At 50.6% G+C, this 18745-nt stretch overlaps 1 protein-coding gene across 4 annotated transcripts in view; it reads left to right on the forward strand.

Moving 5' to 3' along the window:
- The window catches only part of LOC149331167 (protein pellino-like), a 69940-nt gene that overhangs the window by 40961 nt on the left and 10234 nt on the right, over positions 1 to 18745 (forward strand). For 2 of the 4 annotated variants that reach the window (XM_089556353.1, XM_089556351.1), the window contains exon 2: positions 17637 to 17858. In XM_089556353.1, the coding sequence (XP_089412479.1) occupies positions 17637 to 17858 (222 nt within the window). Of the gene's footprint in view, positions 1 to 3720; positions 3951 to 16028; positions 16268 to 17636; positions 17859 to 18745 lie in introns of those variants that run through there. The other 2 variants (XM_089556354.1, XM_089556352.1) reach the window with 2 other exon arrangements.

Genomic DNA, 18745 nt, shown 5'->3' on the forward strand with positions numbered 1-18745 from the left:
CTCCCCACAGTGTCTCCAAACCGAATTACGGGCGCAAACGAAAGCCTTTTCTCGAGCGCCGCGAAAACTCGCGAAGCCGCGGGGTCCACTCGAATTCTGCGAGGCAGATATCCGCCTAGCGGCGCTGGTGTAGTACTCGCTTCTCCCCGGCTGTCGTCGCTGTGTTATCTAGGCACCCGTAGCTGTACACGCATAGACGCGCTCGTCGCTCTAGAGGGCGCTTTCCTGAAGCCGCTTGACTTGCGATATAGTGTACAGTAGGGTCCACAGTTAAAGGGAACATGCGATCGCGTGGCCTCCGCGCTTCGCGGCGCACCGCCATCGAGAGTTTGTGGGAATTGTCGGCACAAGACGCATGCTCAGTAAGCATAGCGGCTGGTCTTTCCACGCAGCGCCTCATGCCGCCTGTTCTCGCCGCATCTAGGTAGCAGGGCTTCGTGAAACGTGGAGGACCCTACTGTAGTAGTACAGTATACTTGCGGTGAAAAACAAAAAAAAAAATTCCAAAAAAGCGAGGTCCTTACGCCGTGCACCGAAGCGAAAATGTTTGACAAACCTCCATGTTGTTGTTCGTCTTCGCTTGCTTTACAGAGAAAATTCTGATACGAAGCCGCCCCTCCTCAACCCCCTCCCTCGCCCCGCTCCCCCTGACGGATTTATAGCGCACTTCGCCAATGTTCTGTCACGTGACCGGGCGTTTGACGGTCTTTGCTGCGAGCATTCCAGCGTTTTGTGATGGTCGTTTGTTACTTTTCAGGTGGGATTACGACGAATATATGTATAAGTGCACGTGTCTCTGAAGTAAAACTCGGTTGAAGTTCCGCGCTCTGGCCTGTCCGTTTCCTCCTTCGTTCCTTGTCGTTCGCGCGATTACAAGATGCGTCCGAGTACAAACCATCAGCGGACCCGCCTTTCCCTGTTATGTTTGCGCCAAGCGCGTTGCAATCGGCGACATCTGTAGCCTAGTGTATGGGTCACACAGCATAGCGTGCAGGCAGTTGGCGGTATACGCCGTGAGCGCTGCCTGTAGGGGCGTGAGAACAGCGTTTGCCGGTCTCGTTGCCTGCTTCCCTTACAAAAAAAGTTTTAGACAGTCTATAGAGTGTCTATAGACTAATGCCATACGCAGTTCATAGATAATCTATAGATTTATGGCCATACACTTTTAGTAGACTTTTGTCTATAGACAGTCTATAGACTTTGAATAGATAAAAAGCAATATCTACAAGAAGTCAATAGGGTCATTAAGAAGTCTGTAAACTGTCTATAGACCATTTTTGTAAGGGTTGTCGCAGCCATAGCGGTTCAAGTCAGTGGCTGAGGTTTCATCTTCGTGCCTTCCAGCGAACGATATTTCTATAGCTGCAGAAATAAGATGCAGAGGTGGACAGGCCCTCAACGAGGCTGGTCGCATCTTCGACGCCGCTGTAGCACGGCGAGCCCAATGCGCGTTCGCGCTAACTGCAGCCGTGCGCCACGGATGGAATGTCTTGCCTTCAAATTACCACACCAATTCAGAAACCTAACCTTTCGGTGCACTTACCGAAGAGTTTTGACAAAGCGGTGCTATACTCGACGCAGTTATATTCTGTGCCACCACCGTAACCCGGCCAGTTATTGACGCCTGAGCAGACTGAAAAAAAAAAAAGGGGGGGGGGGGGGGGGGGTATGAGGGGAAATGATCTTCTCCTATGCTGCGTTTAGGGATCCACCACCGATGTGCTCGTTTTGAAAGCACTGCGGTGCAAAACATAATATGTAAGAGCACTTAGTGAAGCACCTATAGCGTATGTTTTCCTTTGATTGCCGCACTAGCAACAGGAGATAATTAAAAAAAAAATATTCGTAATCCGACGTAACCTCTAAAATATCCAGTTTTCGATGGTAACCTTTCGAACTCCGAACTACTGCACTACAGGTAATATTCGCGGTGTAATGCGTGCTATAGCCTTTGACGCTCGAGGCTCCTTTGTTCAAAGGCAAAACAAAATGCTAGTGATTTTAACCCGAAATTAACAAAGCAAAAAAATAACAAAATAAACAAAATGATTGCAAGCAAATAGGTACGCTATGAAGTTTCATGCTTCAGTAAATATGCCTTTCGATCTGCGGAGCAGCGTCAGGTGGCAATCACAGAATCGCGCACAGGTGTTGTAGTGAAGCCTATGTTAGTAAAATCGCAAGGACGTCCGCATGTTGTACAGATAATGCAGCCGTTTAATCGAGCGCACAGGAATGAGTCAGAAGCGCGGCATGCTACGGCACAGTACATGACAGAGGTAAATACAGCGCATGTCACCTATAGGGACCAATGAAGCTTGCCATACCAGTGCACGGTTGCACGGTTAGGAGTTCCGAACAGTGCTTAACAGCCTAACGCTGTTCATGCGCAAAAGAAAACCAGTGCAGGGATAAACTCAGATTGATCACATCCCCAGAACAGTTTCTTTTTTCGCGATATTTATCCACGGGTAGGTTGCGAGTCACGCCACAAGCAAGAGAGCGCGCCCGAATTTGCGCAGGAAGGATAAAGCCGTGATTTCCGATGAAAAACCTGCCTCTTAGATTAATAGCATGCTTGTCCGATTATTACCTCAATCCGTAAAGCCTCCGTATGACGGCACATGCGTGTATGCAGAGTTTCCGAGAGAGACGCATAATCAAATGGCCACCGACCAGCAGGAAAAGCCAGAGGCAAGCAGCAAGTCAGCGGGAGCCGCCCCGTCGCTGCTTCGCAAGAGCGGCGACAGGCGGCGCAGCCGGCGCAAAGCTCATGGTTTCGGTTTATAAGTTCCTCTGCAAGGTCGCGATCGCTACTAATTGCATGCTACGCCGCGCTTACCCCGCTGAAGGACCCTCGTTCAGTACGTAATATATTCGGCAGTACTCCGAAACAGTCGTCGCGCGATCAGAACACTCTTATTGAGGAACATTTTATTTGAAAAGCGTTACTCAGACTCATTTTTTTTTTCGAAAGAGCATGCGGGAAAAAGGCGAAAAAAAATAGATAAAACACACTGCCGAGCGCTTGCATCCAAAGGTGATGCTTCTGACGCATGTTCTGCTCTGCTCGTGTGTCGTGGTCCAGTTTCCGCGGTTCCAGTGTGGCCAGTCAGTACCACCAGTCCGCCCTGCAATCGGTCCTGCTAAATAAATGTGTTTGCCGAACTGGGCCGGCTCTCCATTTCCCGCCAACTCGTTGTTTATTCGCACGCGCCTTGATGATGGGGGGGGGGGGGGGGGGGATGTGGGAAGGTTGGGGGGGGGGGGGGGAAGGGGGGGTCGAGATTATTCTCGTGGCTTCTTCGCGCTTGTGAAAGAATGGTATTGTTTTTGTTATACTTCTCAAGAGAATGTCGGGAACTGAAATATCCTCCATTGTTCGGTGCATCGGCGTCCCTTTGTGTCGCGTCAAACCCGGCTTGCAAGCCGGGACATTGCGTCTCTGGTTCCAAGACGCGCGCTCTCTCTCCTCAGCTCCGGAAATTCCCTAGAGGCCCGTGTGAACAGCCGCCCAGTCCGGAAGGAATACCGCGAGGAAGAATAAAAGAAAACAATAAATTGAAGAAAAAAAAGAGACAAAAACAGAGGCTCGCAGATAAAAGCGCCTGGTGTTGACCAGATAAGATATACGCACCTCTGTTATCCGCGCTGTTTGTGTGCGCGTATACAAATACGGCCTTGCGGTTAGCGCGTGATGCTCCTTCCAGCCAGCAAGGGTGACGGGGGAGATGCTCTTTGATGGCCTTATTTGCCACGCTTCGTGTCACACGTCTGTTCCTCCCCGACGAAAAGCTCCTGCGCGCGAAGAGCTCGCGCTCACGTTTGACTCGTGACGCCCGCGTGACTTCCACGTTTTGTTCTGCGTACTCCGTCGGGGCTGTCCATGCTTGTGTTTGGTTCTTCGTGACGTCGTCAGCCTTCGGTGGCCGCCGTTGGTCGTCCTAAATGTGCGTATGCGGTTGGTCTTTACCGGTTTTGTTTCCAGTGACGCCGACCGGCTAGTGTAGTGAGCTTCAGGGAATAGGAAACGCGCTAGATGGACCGTAAAGCGCGCACTCCTGTCACTGCACATGCGCCGCTGACTCCCCGCGGAAGCTGATGGTGGTAGCGAATCGCGCTGTGCTCAATATCTTTTATGTTGTACTGCCTGAAGCCTGCGCCTCCGGGCATTTTGCACATGCCAAGTACGGCTCTGAGCGTGCCCACTGTGTATTCCCCGTTCGCTAAAACTCTCGGCCGTACTACATGGCAGGCTGTACACTTAATTCTACAGAGCGAATTTTCCGTTGCGATCTTTATACAGCTTTAGGGCCCTGGAGATGAGAAGGCTGTACCCTGTAAAAAAGAGTGCTTGTCGGTGACTTCCACTGGCCATAGCTTGCGCGCATTTTTGCATTGTGGTCAGCGTGGGAATGTGGGAAAAGTTCGGCTGTGCATTCTGTGAAGTGCAGTGGGCGAAAAAGCGTTTTTAAGTTAAATTAACCGGGTGTAAATGTGGCCGAAACGAATCTTCAAAGGAAGCGTCGTTGTCGGCCGCGCAGTTTCTCTTAACAGCGTGCGAAACCCACACCCCGATATGTGTCCTCTTTTCTTTGTCGTTTTCTTTTTTCTCTCTCTCTTTCGCGCAGATAGCGCCTGGAGCACTTGTTTACAAACCTTGTGAAAGCACGTGGTACGGCGTCTTCTTGCGTGGAGTCGTGTGTGTTAACGCTCAAACTGCGACTGCGCACAGCACGTGTTTCCTTAGGTCGTTGTTCCTGCGAAATGTAAATGACAGGACAACACAGTAAAGGTTCCGGCCGTGCCCTCCTCGCCCCTTGCCGCCATTGTTTGATTGCAACTCGACAGGTGTTCCTTTTCCGTGGTTTTGCCGCCGCGGTGGCTCAGCGGTTATGGTGCTCGGCTGCTGACCCAAAAGACGCGGGTTCGATCTCGGCCGCGGTGGCTAGAATTTCTTTGGAGGAGAAATTCTAGAGGCCCGTGTACTGTGCGATGTCAGTGCACGTTAAGAACCCCAGGTGGTCGAAATTTCCGGAGCCCTCCACTACGGCGTCCCTCATAGCCTTAGTCGCTTTGGGACGTTAAACCCCATAAACCATAAACCTTTTCCGTGGTTTTTCTTTGCTTCTTTGCGTGATGGTCGGGGAAAGACCGCGTTTTATTGCGATGGACTGCTTGACGCCGCCTGGTTCAATGTCCGTTGTCCCTGCATTCGTACAGAGGCGTGCCTGTTTCTGGGGCCTTCCCTTTAGCTCTGGTGGTGAATTAATTGCTACGTTAGGTTTGTGGGGGTTTAACGTCCCAAACCGACTCGGACTGTGAGGGACACCGTAGTGAAGGGCTCCGGAAATTTCGACCACCTGGGGTTCTTTTAACGTGCACTGACGTCGCACATCGATTGAGCTGGCACGATGAGATTGATTGATTGATTGAAATACCCGCATCGTTCGGCGTCTTCATCATCATCATCAGCCTGACTACGCCCACTGCAAGGCAAAGGCCTCTCCCATGTCTCCCCAATTAACCCTGTCCTTCGCCAGCCGCGGCCACCGTATCCCCGCAAACTTCTTACTCACATTCGCCCACCTAATTTTCTGCCGCCCCCTGCTACGTTTGCGTGTACGTTTCCGTGTACGTTTCCTTTAAAGGTGTGAGAGAGGCAAAGGATACAGAAAGCCCGGCTGTAAGCTAGCGAGAGGGGGGGGGGGGGGGGGGCGATGACGCAGCGACGACGCGGTTCAAAACACACGACACGCCGCGTTTTAAACGCATCCCAAATACGTATACAGGAAGTGCAGACACCCTTATTCGCTGCCATTCGAAAGGCGTGGGATCTCGAGCTGTTCCTGCTTTCTGTATATTTTTGTCGTTCGCTTCCGTCTTTTCACGCTTTTCGTGTGTATGTGTGTGTGTGTGGGGATCGGTTCCTCGAAGGATCGCTGATCCGATCACACTTTGGCACGCGTGCCACGTGCGTATGTGTGCGTATAATATAAACTTTCCATCCGGGTTCTCCCGGGCCCACCGAAAATTGGCTTCGCTTCGTGCTGTGGCGTCTACTTTTTTGCCCGGTCGTGCGCGGCGACGGGAGTGTGTTCGCCCCGCGACACGTTCTGCGATCTTTTTGCTACGGTGTTTTCGAAGCGGACATTTTTTTAAATCCCGCCCACAACAGCGCGGCCTTTTTGTTTTTCTTCTGGTGCTTTTTTTATTGTTGTTGTTGAGCGTGAGAGATTCTTTCGGGCCGCAGTCACAGCAGCAGGCATATGGTGGATGTGCTCTGACGCAGACGATGCGCGTCTCTTCTGTCGTATACGGTGTCATCGAACCCGACTGTAGGTGTCGTGAGTTTGGCACGTTTGTAATTCAAAAAAAAAAAGGGCCAGGGTGTACTGAGCTTTCGCGAAGGGAAAATGGTTTAAAAGGGGTTTCTACAGAAGAGAGTGGATTGGGATCGGAGAGAGGGAAAGTTATTTAGCTAGGGAGAGACGGGTAGTCACCTTAGGTGTGAACACTTATCAGGTTGCTGACAATTCTTACGAGCGTGATATAACGGTGTCTGGCTTCTTTCTTATTATATATTTATATATAGCAAACAAGGGAAGGGGAATGAGGGGCTTGTTGTGAATATGAGAGAAGCCGACAGCCGCAGAAACCAAGGGACACAGGGGATTTTTTTTATTTATTTATTTTGTGCTGTTGATCAATTTAGAATTCTAAATTGACACACACGCGCGCACCATGAGAGAAATATCGAGCAGCGATCGTCGCCACCTATTCGGCCACTTAAAGAACAAAAAGAAAACTGCGCGGCAAGACCTGTACGTCTAAGCAGTGTATGCCTGATTATTCGTCACTTCGAGTAAACGGGCAATTCGAAATTAAAGAGACCTCGAATTTGAGATATTACCACATCATACGTCCTCTCCCGGGCGTTACATTTGTCTGCGCTGGATATAGAACGAAACTTGCGGGTTCGTCTGCGAACCTTCGCAACATTGCATGCTGCGCGCCCGTTTTAGTGTTTCTGAGCACCCACTCCTGCTGTATTCTTTTTGTTGTTATTTTTTCGAGAAGTAATAGACTGTTGTGCCGTGAGGGACATCTGCGGGAACTTCGTCTGTCTCCCACATCTCGTATACTCGTCTCGACCGCAGTTGGAGTGATCCACGGAAGTTAGACTTGAAAATTTTGCGTTTTTTTCTACCCCAGCACTTCGATTCCTTTTGCTTGTTTCTTTCTTTGGTATCGGTCGCGAAGGTTTCATTTTATTTTGGGGGGGGAGAGGAGGGATCGCTAAACGCGAGACCGAACCTCTGTAACCGAACTGCGCAGAACGCTCGCTTCAATAGGCCGCCGTCACGCGACACAATTTCGCGCTGCGTTCAATTTAGTTTCCCGCCTTTCTTTTCTCCTTTTTTTCCCGCAGCAGACGACGTATCGTTGCGTCGCAGCGTCTTCCGTCTGCTGCTGCTTTCCGTCTTAGCAGACGACGACGACCGTACTTAAGCACTATATCGCGTCGGATTTCTTTTAGGCCTTGCGCTCCGGGGACGCCATTGAGCTTGCGTGTCGTGGCACGTCTATCTCCGTACGTGTATATACTCACCGAGCACACCGACGTCATCGCGCCTCTACCCAACCCGCACTTATTTCATCGCTCGCGAATGATTTAACTTTTTATTTTTTTTGTTCATTTTTCTTTTCTCCTTGACCCGCGAACATCGTTTCGCGGCCTCTGTACTCCACTGCTTAGAAAAGAGAGAGGAAAAAAAAGAAAGCGTTCCAGTTTTCCCGAAAAGATCTTGTATATTTTATTTCTGTTATTTTTTTTTTTTTTTTTTTTTTTTACAGTCTCGCCGTCTTCCGGGCGTCGTTTAGAAAAAGGCCGCGACGACCGGTCCTGCGCGCTGTTAGAATTCCTGAGTGGAAAATGAAAAAAAAGATAGAGAAACGGAGGCGCTTTCGCTTTCCGCGACCTTTCGTTGGTGGCTCCAGCGGGGGTACGGATTGCGCAACGCGCTTTCTTTCCCGGAGGACCTTGCCCGCGACGGCGGTGGGAACAGGAAGTGAGCGGCAGCCGCTGGCGACGTCATTCTCTGACGTCGTTCCCTGCTCTCTTCCGGTTTGGGGCGCGAGCGTACGACGCTCTCCCAAGGACGGAATAGAGATGTGTATACGTGCAGGCAGCCGTCTTTCAACGCAGAATGCATTTTTGTTTTGTTAAAGAATCACCCGGTGCAACTCCGCGCAGTTTTCGTTCGTAGTAAAAATCGATTGCTTGGCTTTCTGTGGCATTGTTGACGTTCGGTCAGGATATGAGCTGTTTTTTTTTCTTCTTTGTAACTGCGGCTACCTAATTATGCATTAAATTTAGTTAATCCTTGCGGCAGGAGTGTCAGAGACCTGATACATGGTGACGTCGAGAGCCCTGCGCCCAATGCAGGGCAAAGGTCTCTCCCATGTCTCTCCAATTAACCCTGTCTTTCGCCAGTTGCGGCCACCGTATTCCCGCAAATTTCTTAATCTCATCCGCCCACCCAACTTTCTGCCGCCCCCTGCTACGCTTGCCTTCTCTTGGAATCCACTCTGTTACCCTTAAGCCCACTGTCGTACAGGTTTGAATGGAGTGGCCAGAGTCTTCCTGTATTAAGGCGAAAGCCTTTAATGGCTCATACTGTCGTCCGTTAGCAGAGGGTGTCACACCTTTGGCAACGTTTAACTCTTGTTAACTCGGGAACTAAAAGAGGTAAGAGAAAATGAACCTAGAAGCCACGTTTGATGACTGTAGAGTGATTAGTTAATTATAGTAAAAAATGTCAAAATTACGTCGAAATAACGCAGACGTCGATATAGCCCCGGGAACGGCGGGGCGTCACATTTACCGGAAGTCGTCACGGCATAGTGAATATTGTCACAGAACGGTCGGAAGAACGTCGGATTTGTGTCAAATTAGATGTAAAAATATGTAGTTAAGCGTAATTAACACTTAAGATCCCAGAAATATGTATAATTTAGGTATCGATATATCCACGGGAACGATGTGACGTCACACGCACAGAACGGTCGGAAAAAGCGCCGGATTTGTGTCAAATTCGGGGGGGGGGGATGTGTAATTAAGCGTAATCAACACTTAGGATCCGCGAAAGATGTATAATTCGGGTATCGATATAGCCACGGGAGCGGCGTGACATCACATCCACTGGAAGTAGTCACGACATAGTGAAAATTGTCTCAGAATGGTCGGGAAAACGCCGGATTTGTGTCAAATTAGATAGAAAAGTGTGTAAGTAAGCGTAATTAACACTTAAGATCACCGAAAGATGTACAATTTGGGTATCGATATAGCCACGGGAACGGTGTGACGTCACATCCACCGCAAGTCGTCGCGGCATAGGGTCCTCGCAAATTTTTGTAGAGAACATGGCCCAACAAGGCGAACGAAGTCGCTGTGTAATCGCCGTGCTTCGATCGACACCTTGACCTCTCGGACTTTCTCGCGCTTGCCGCAATATAAGCCGTGGGGGAAAATTGAGCCTTCCCGGCGGGAACGCATTTGGCTTTGTAAGTCGGAATCAGTATACCGCACCGAGGTGCGAACGATCGCAACGAGCTACGCTACGCGTGTAGGCCGACGGCGTGTGGTGTGTGTGTACTGTGCTTGTGCAACTGCGGAAGGAGCTTGTGGCTGGCGCGGGGGGATGAGCCAAGCGGGCGACGCTTTAAAGCGACACCGCAGTCGTTAGACGATGGCGAAACGGGAAGTCCGAGGCTGCGCCGTTAATTATCGCCGGCCCGAAGCCAAGCCCGGATAGGATGGTGACGCAAAAGGTTATCCTCTTGTGTGCGTAGGCGCGACTTATTAAACGTGTAGTTGTATTTACAGCTGTAATTATGCGGGTGGGCCTGCCTTGGGTAAACGAACGGCTGGGTGTTGTATTATACCGTATATCGGCGATCTGCTGCACCTGTACCTGCTGCCTATGCCCGGTGTTTCAAGTAGAATGTTCGGCAGTTTTCGACGCGGTGGCTCGGTGGTTATGGTGCTCGGCTGCTGGCCCGAAGGACGCGGGTTCGATCCCGGCCGCGGCAGTCGCATTTCGATGGAGGCGAAATGCTAGAGGACCGTGTGCTGTGCGATATCAGTGCACGTTCAAGAACCCCTTGGTGGTCGGAATTTCCGGAGCCCTCCACTACGGCGTCCCTCATAGCCTGAGTCGCTTTGGGATGTTAAACACCGTAAACTAAACCAAAATACGTTTTTTTGAGTTAGGACAGTGCTTTTTTCGGCATAGCATTGTCAGTGGTGTAACGCGTACGAAATTAGCTAAGACGTGCTAACTTGTAGGCTGGTTGAGTATACTGTTGAGTAGTCAACTTTTTAACCATTATTTACGCTCGGCGCTGTGTCGCAATAAATTTTGGCTACATCGCACCAAAGTGCACGCGCTGTCAATAAGCTTGCAGTCTAAGAAACCCCTCCAGTTTCCAAGTTTCTATGAATTCCAAGTTTCTAAGAATGCTCGGAACGTGTAGATGGAGTCCCCGCGGTAAAAACACGAGTTCAGATTCCTGTTTAGTGCACCTTTAAGCTCCGCCTTAAAGGTGTGACGCGATAGCGCAATTCCCATATATGCAGAAGGTCATTCGCAGCTTTACATTCATAGATCCGTGGGGGTGCTCATTCCCCTCCTGGCGCAGTGGTGCAGCTGTTAAGCTATGCGCCACTGCCCCTGCGATGGCAGGTGCTCTTAGCGGTGGGCCTTGTGCGGCCCAGGTTGCTCTTCCCGAGCGACCAATCGTTAACTGCCACCTGCCACGGTGGGCAGGTCGTGATATGACACAGCAAGGTCACGTGACCTAGGTGGCCCACCTGCCTCCTAGGTTGCTCTCTGGGCACCACCTGCCAGAGTCATGCTCGTGACATTTCGCTCACAACGCCAACGTCGGATTTTCTGTTGAACGGGGCCTTTAACGCGGTCGCGTCAAAAAGGGAGTGTGCTTGAGGTTAGGTTGCACCCTTTTTACTCCCATGCAGGCGTGTGTAGGCGTATTACCCTGTAATGGTCAGTTACCTGTTCTTCGCTTGTCTTTTGTGACCACCTAGTTGTTCCTGAAAGCCGTGGTCAGGAGGAAGCATAGCACTGCTTTGGGTTCAGCGCTGTTGGCGAGCGAATGCATTGCTGGCTCTCTGGCACGTGGCTTGGCGGGTGTGGCAGAACGTGCTGTCCTTGAGGTGTTCGAAGACGCTCGCTGGCGAAAGTTTGGAGTCCGGCTTCCGCCAGTACTAGTTAGTGAAGGGACCGGTTATAAACGGACGTTGTTTTTATAGCTGCGATAACGTGGCGGGCACGAATGCACTTGGCACGCGGCAGTATAGTTAGGGGATTTCGACTTTCCTTAACCTGAAGTGCAAATCGGCCGTTAAAATTGAAACGCGCTGCTCTTCGAAGCGGGGCTCGGTGCTGTTACGATGGGCTTTCCTTAATTCGAACTCGCCTGATTCGAACTTCCGGTTCATTCGAACTGACGTCCCGATCCTGTCGACATCGCTTGTATGGTAGCTCAGAGGCTACTACGTTCGGGTGGTGAGCCCAAGGTATCGGATCCGGCGCCGCGTTTTTCAGAGGAGGCGCCAGTGTGCTATGCCATTCACTACTCGATAATGGATCTCATGTGCAGCTTCGGGACCTCAAGCCCACCATACCATACATATCATACCATACGATACCATACATACCTTACCGTGCATGCCATACGTTAAAGCAATCGCAGGTGGTCGAAATTTCCGGAGCCCTCCACTACGGCGTCATAGCCTGAGTCGCTTTGGGACGTTAAAGACCCATAAACCGTACATAGCATACCTTACCATACGTACTATACCGTACCATACATACCCTAAAGTACCATACCGTATACCTTAGCATACCGTGCAATACCGGCCGCTGCGGCGGCTCAGTGGTTACGGCGCTCGGCTGCTGACCAGAAAGACGAGGGTACGATCCTGGCCTCGGAGGTCGCATTTCGATGGAGGCGAAATTGTCGAGACCCGTGTACAGTGCAATGTCAGTGCTCGTTAAAGGGGTGGGGACACCAAATTTGTGGGTGGCGCGTTCTTTGTTTCAAACGTTTCTTATTGCTCCAGGAAGCATGATACACACTCGAAGATTCATATATTCAGAGTGAATAATTTAATATCGCATTTTTAGGTGAACGATTTTCGGTTTCTGAACGCCGAGTTGGACAGTGACGTCACTATCGGATGCTCAACTGTTTTGCCTGGTCACGTGGGCCCAAAAAGTTGGGACGCACCTACTGCTGCATCGTCAGCTTTCTCACACACGTGCTGACCAGCGCATGAAAACAAAACGGCATGACTAGTACCAACAGCTCGGATTTTGACGAATCTGATTCCAATGAGGACATCGACTTTTTTTAACGCACGATCGCACGCTAATATCGCCTTCGCAGGTTCGCGTGAGGATGCGAAGCACTGTGCAAAATGCCAGTAACTTGTATGGCTAGTTCGGCAATACGTTGACAAAAACTAACTGAGCGAGTGGCGGTTCGCAGCAAATGCGGCTCGCTGGTGCGCTCACGTGGCTCGTCACTCGTACCTCATGGCGGCAGCTGTGCCCCGCTCATCGTACGTCACTGTATTTTGGTATGACGTCACTAAAACGTTGGTTACTCTATCAGCGTAGTGACGTCAGCGTTGATCACGCTAGCGATGGCTCTAGATCGTGAGAGTGAGCATTAAGGTAATCTTTGGAACCGAATTAAAATATTTTTTGAACTTTTGTTGTGTCCAACACCTGGCTCTCAGTGTCCTTGCGTACAGAGGAATCCCATAGCAGGCTTTTTATAGCCTCAAAATTTGATGTCTCCATGGACCCCTTTAAAGAACCCCAGGTGGTCGAAATCTCCACATAAACCTAAGCCGAAATCTTACCACACATAATTTACCGTATACGTACTACACCGTACGTTACCATACATACCTTAGCCTCCCTTAGTTCGACCTCCGCATTATTCATACAATTGTTAGTCCCTTTCGCCTTCGAATTTTTGCGAGTCGACTGCAGCTGATTAGTAAGCGCCGCTGATATCAAAGTCCGATAGCGCGCCGACGAAGTGTCAGAAATATACAAGCCACCTAGTTCGCTACTTGGCCAAGCAGTGGGGTTGCTGTCGCACCTCTGCTTAGAGTTCCGAGCACGGCGATCTAAGCTAGTGTTCCGTGTATATTTGTCACGCAGAGGCTGTGCACCGCGTGTTTCGGTTCCGTCCTGGCCCGGGCAGAACGGGAATGCGCTCGGAGACGCCGGCTCCGTTCCTTTTCTATGCCCCCCACCCGTAATAAGCGCGTATTTCGGACCACGCGTTGGGGAAAGTAATAAGCGAACAGCGGGGATCGCGGAAGCGCGTTAGAAACGCCGCAAACCGGCCGGGCAACATCTTATTTCTCTGTCGTGCGCCGCGGTCGGTGGCAGCGCCCATCGGTAAGTGGTAGCACACACACACACACACACAGCCCGGAATAGAAGAAGAAAGGCCGGTTGGCGGGCTCCCTTACAGAGCGGGGAAAAGGAGTGCGCTCTCTCGATAGAAACGCTAGCCCGCCGCATTCTGCCGCCAAGTGCCGCTTTCTTGCGGCCGCCGGGCGTTTAGGGCAGAGCCACTCGTTGGCGGCCCCGCCAGGATGAATGCACAGCGCGAGGGCGACGCCGGGGCGGCCGGGTTTGTTGTTTTGTTGTGCTGCGGAGGGGGTGAGAAAATGCGTGCGCGCGGTTGCTTTGGTACGTCGCCGACTCCGGGTTGAAGAATGCCGCCACGCCGGCGACGTGTGTGCATGGCCTCCGAGAGCGTTGTTAAGAGTGTGGGGGATCTCTGAGACCATGGTGTGTGGATGGTAGTGGCGGTGGTTACCGTTAGTGTCGCTGCTGCTGATGACGGTGATGACGATGGTGTATTGCGTGCCGTTACCGCTGTTAGCGGGGATTGATATGGGCGCTGCGGGCTGGGTAGTGTTTATTTTGACCCCAATTTTATTGCGCACTGTCGAATGTTGGTGGAGGCCCGCGTGAATTCACGCCCACACCCCCACCCCTCCCTCCCCGCCTTCCTTGGGCAGTGATGTTCCGTACCGTAGACGAAAATTCCCCCCAATTAGATAAAAGAAATTTCCATTTCAGGGTCGTTCTCCATTTCCAGTTCCCATTTCAGGCTCTTGAAAACTCCGTCAATTTGAAAAAAAGCCGGACAATTTGGTTTTGAAATGTTGCTGAAATTCTGTAAAATTTCTTTCGCCAAATTTTCGCTAAATTTTACCCCACAGATATTTTTGGAGCAGGAGAATTCTGCGAATGGAACATCAATACCCCGAGTTGCTGCTTCTAAATTTCGGCTGCTGACTGAGTATTCGATGACGTCACAGCGGCCGCCATTTTGTTTTCTCCGGAGCATGCGCAAGCCCGCCCGCTCGCGTTTAATGGACTTGTTGCCTCCTGCTCGCTCGTTAAAGAACCCCAGGTGGTCGAAATTTCCGGAGCCCTTCTCTATACGGCGTCCCTCATATCCCGAGGAGGCGTTAAACCCACATAAACAAACAGTCGTCCTTCTCGGGCCTGCGCACTGCTGAAGCGGCCCTCTGGGCAACAAAATGACGCCCGTGATGTCACGCGAATACCCTGGTCATCACCGACGTGTGGGTCACGTGGCAAGGTCATATGACCCCTTTAGTGTGACCTCTGGGTCACGATACTGCCGAGACGACGTGGTCAAGTATCGAAGTGTGCTTATATTTTCGGGACGTGGCTCTGTGCTTACGATGTGATGCGGTCATCAGAAGGGTCCGGTCAAGTTAAGGGGAGGAGAGCACCCAATATATTTCCACTATCGCGGGGGGTGGTCAAATAGGTGAAACAGAATGGCGTCACGCCAGCTCGAGGACCACGAAGCCATAAACGCGAAATAAATGAGGGAGCTGTGGTTGTTGAGTGGGGCGATAGAGGGAGACTGCCGAGGGAGAGAGGGGCAGACTAGAAAGCGCGATGTTTTGAGCGCCGATCGTTAACGGTCTGGATAAAGGCAACGCGGAAGAGTGGAGGATCGTAAGCCAGAAAGATGAGGGAGCGATGAAAAAGGCTCGCTTGACGTCGTATGTGCGGTGCTTTGGAAACTGTGGTGTGGCTGTACCGCAGCAATTCTAGCGCCGTTATCTTTACTTTTCACATCTTCTTTATGCGCAGCAGCTCCGTCGTGGCAGGCACGGGTAAAGCGCAGACCGTTTTTTCAAGCTGTGCACTTTCTGACGCGCTTCGTCCGGTTTTTAATAAGCGTTTTTCTTTTCCTTTTTTTTTTTGCTTGCGCGCCTCGTTCTCAACGTCTGCACGCGCTTGTGCATGCGTCTGCTAAAGCAGTTGTCGTCTGTTCGCGCGCGCGTCGTCTGCTATCGACGTCGCCGGCGGCGTTTTCCGAGCGCACAAAAACGCCGGGCGTTTTTCGCGGTCGGTCGCTCGGTTCCGCACAGTTCCGCGCCGTCCGCTGTCGCCTTCTTCTCCTTCCGCATCTGTTTTTTTGTTCCTTCTAAACTTCTTTAGAACGGTATATACACTCTCTCCTTTTTATCTCCGACGTCGTTGGCGCACTGCCCGTCTTTGTGAAAACCCGATACGCTCTCAGCTCTTTTTTTTCTGTTGGTGTTGCTTCTTTTTTTGCCAGAGTTTCGTCGTCTTCCCGGGGGCAGCGAGGGAGGAAATGTAGATACGTACAAAGGGAGAGAGAAGTAGTCTAGCCTAGCCGCCTTTGCGGTGGTCGTCGTCTAAGTTTAGGGCCGTATTTCTTCTATTTATTTTTTTCTCTCTCATTCTCCCCCCACCTAGAAGACCGGCCCGCGCGGACGACTATAGCAGACGACGCCGAAAAACCCGCTTTCATTTCTGTGTTGTCCGGTACGGCGCGCGCGTGTATGTGTGTGTGTTCGCGAAAGTTTTCGTCTGCGCACGCGAACGCGTTTTTCCGGAGATCTCGGAGCTTGCTAGCAGTGGATACGTCCTACATCTACCGGCTGTCATCGTCTGTGGATATATATTCGTCTCGCCGATCTCGACTGGGCCATTGTTCTTGATTGCGAGCAGAAGTGACGGCTTAGTCATTCTAGTGGTGACAGTGACGCAATTAGCGCGGTACGCGGTGTTGGAACCCCCCCTGCGGAGCGCGATATGTGAATGGCGCCCGACTGTGGAGGTCTTCGACCGCGAACGCAAGTGCAGCCTCTGCCATTCCTTCCGCTCTTTTGTCTTTGCCCCCATTGTTTCTACCCATTTCCTCCCCCCTTATCTACCGGATTCCTCCACCTTTTCCGTTTTTGAACGTCATTGTGTTTCGCGGTGTCGTCGTGTAGTTGTAAACATTCGCAAGGTCGTCTGTGCCAGGGTACTTCTCGCTTGGAGGGTCGTCTTGTAGAGTGCAACTGCCTAGCATATTTGCTTGTTCGTTCCATGGGTGTCATGAAAGTGAATTGAGCCATGAAAGGGGCCCAGCTTGATGGGGGGCTGAGGTATGGAACTGCGTAATGCGACCTTTTTATTCAGTTAGGTATGCTCCTTTACCTATAACATACTGTGTGCAAATTGTTATGCAGTATTATTACTTCAGGAGAAAAATTCTCAACTGTGCCAGAATACTCCGTGCTTGGAGGGTCGTCTTGTAGAGTGCAACTGCCTAGCATCTTTGCTTGTTTGTTCCATGGGTGTCATGAAAGTGGCTTGAGCCTTGAAAGCGGCCCAGCGTGATGAGGGGCTGCGGTATGGAACTGCGTAATGCGACCTTTTTATGCAGTTAGGTATGCTTGTTTACCTATAATATACTGTGTGCAAATTGTTTGTGCAGTAGTATTACTGCAGGAGGTATATAGGTTCTTTACCTGTAACATACTGTCTACAAATTGTTTGTGCAGCAGTATTTGCAGGAGAAAAGGTTGTTCCCTGTTGCAATTATTGCCCTGTACATCCTTTCCACTTTTCACTGTTGTGTGCATCCGTAAACGATGTGACCAGTGCTACCGTTTCGTGGCAGTTGACGCTAGTGTTTGCTACCTGACCGCACATTTCAGAGATTTAGTGCTATATTTAACTCTTCTATGAAGAATATCAGAAGTTCTTTTTGCTAGGTTTTTGCTGGATGGCTTTCGTTGGCAAAAATTAAGTCATAAACTCGGTTTCCCGGCGCGTTTTCCTGTTTCTTCATTGCGGTCTTTGCATCTCGGCACTTCCTGCAGTAATCGTGGCGTTTGCTCACTGATATGGATTGAGAGAGCCTTCTTGCCTTATCCAGCAATGCCAGTGGGTCATTCCTCGGCTGTGCTTTTGAGTGCCGAGAATGAGTGCAGCATATGTACGACTAGGAGCAAAAGTTTGTGCATGAGAGAGCGACCTTTTACCATACATGTACAGTCCTTGTCGGAAGTTTAAGACCCAAGGGTTTTGTTTCTGGACGATGCTGCGGGGGACTTGTTACACATTCCCGGCTTTCCAAACTTTTCAAGGCACATAGGGTACAACTGCGTGCTCTTGCTTTGTGCCGGCCAGATGTGTGTTGTGGTCTTGACCATGTCGGTGGCTGGTGTGCAGGGCCGACAGCAGTACTACCACCGGCGCCAGTGCCAGCTGCCTCAGCAGCCGGGGGGGAGGCCAGTCGAGTGACAGCGGTGGATCGTCCGGCCCCTCGTCACCCCACCAGGAGGAGGCCGACCCCATCAGCGACCGCCTGCTGCTCGGACCCCCCAGCGACAGCCCCCACGCACCCGGCCACCACCCTCCGCCCGTCAAGTTCGGCGAGCTCGTCCTACTAGGGTGAGGGCGCCACTTGCACGTGTGCCAGAGCTACGCGTGAAGACACCACGCATAGTCTGGCTATGGCTGTACTGCTTGAAACAGCAGAAGGGCTGCCTTTGTATTGAAACTGTTAATCTCGGGGGCATTATTTATGGTGCAGATGACACATTTTGAACCATACAGGCAATGGGCTGGTTACTAAGACTTTCTCAGGTGCTCGTAACACACAGCATATTTTTGCGGGTAATTAAGGAGGGGTGCGGCTTTCAAATTGCGATAAATGCCCCCAAAATGATTTTCTTCTTAAATGATTCTGTCTGCTCGTATACCTCATTTTGTATGCTCTCCTGAAGTTTTCATCGTCAAAATCCACTGGGAAATACTATGAAAAAATTTGTTTTCTGAGCCGCTGTGGCACTACATATTGAGGAAGCACTCGAAAAATCGGCGCTTTTTCTCCATTCCGGATTTCTGACTAGATGCTCATCTTGTGGAGTTAGCTTTTTTTTTTTCACATTTTAATCCCGTTTGTTTTGTGTTGCACTTGCAGAAGTACCCTACATGGGATGGCAATCTTTTAACAGCATTAGTTCTTACTCATAATGTTTTGAGATTTCGTGGGGTCTGCTACCACAGCGCCATCTATAATAACATTGTAGAAACAACCACCTGCCGCATGCCAGTGATGACGTCACGGTCCAATATTGTGGATAGAGGTGGAACTATGTGAGTATGACATTAGGGGACGAAATGGTGGCATAGCTAGTGCTTGTTACGTCAACGTCTTCGAGATGGTGGTGGCCTTTTTTTTTTTTTTTTCATTTTGATTTTAGATTTTTCATGCGACATCTTGTTTACAACTTAGTCATGTCTATGCCAACTGCTTTGCAAAGAATGAAAAGAAA

The sequence above is a fragment of the Amblyomma mixtum genome, chromosome 8, assembly GCF_055824585.1.
Source record: "Amblyomma mixtum isolate Tamu chromosome 8, ASM5582458v1, whole genome shotgun sequence".
Taxonomy (NCBI): Eukaryota; Metazoa; Arthropoda; class Arachnida; order Ixodida; family Ixodidae; genus Amblyomma; species Amblyomma mixtum.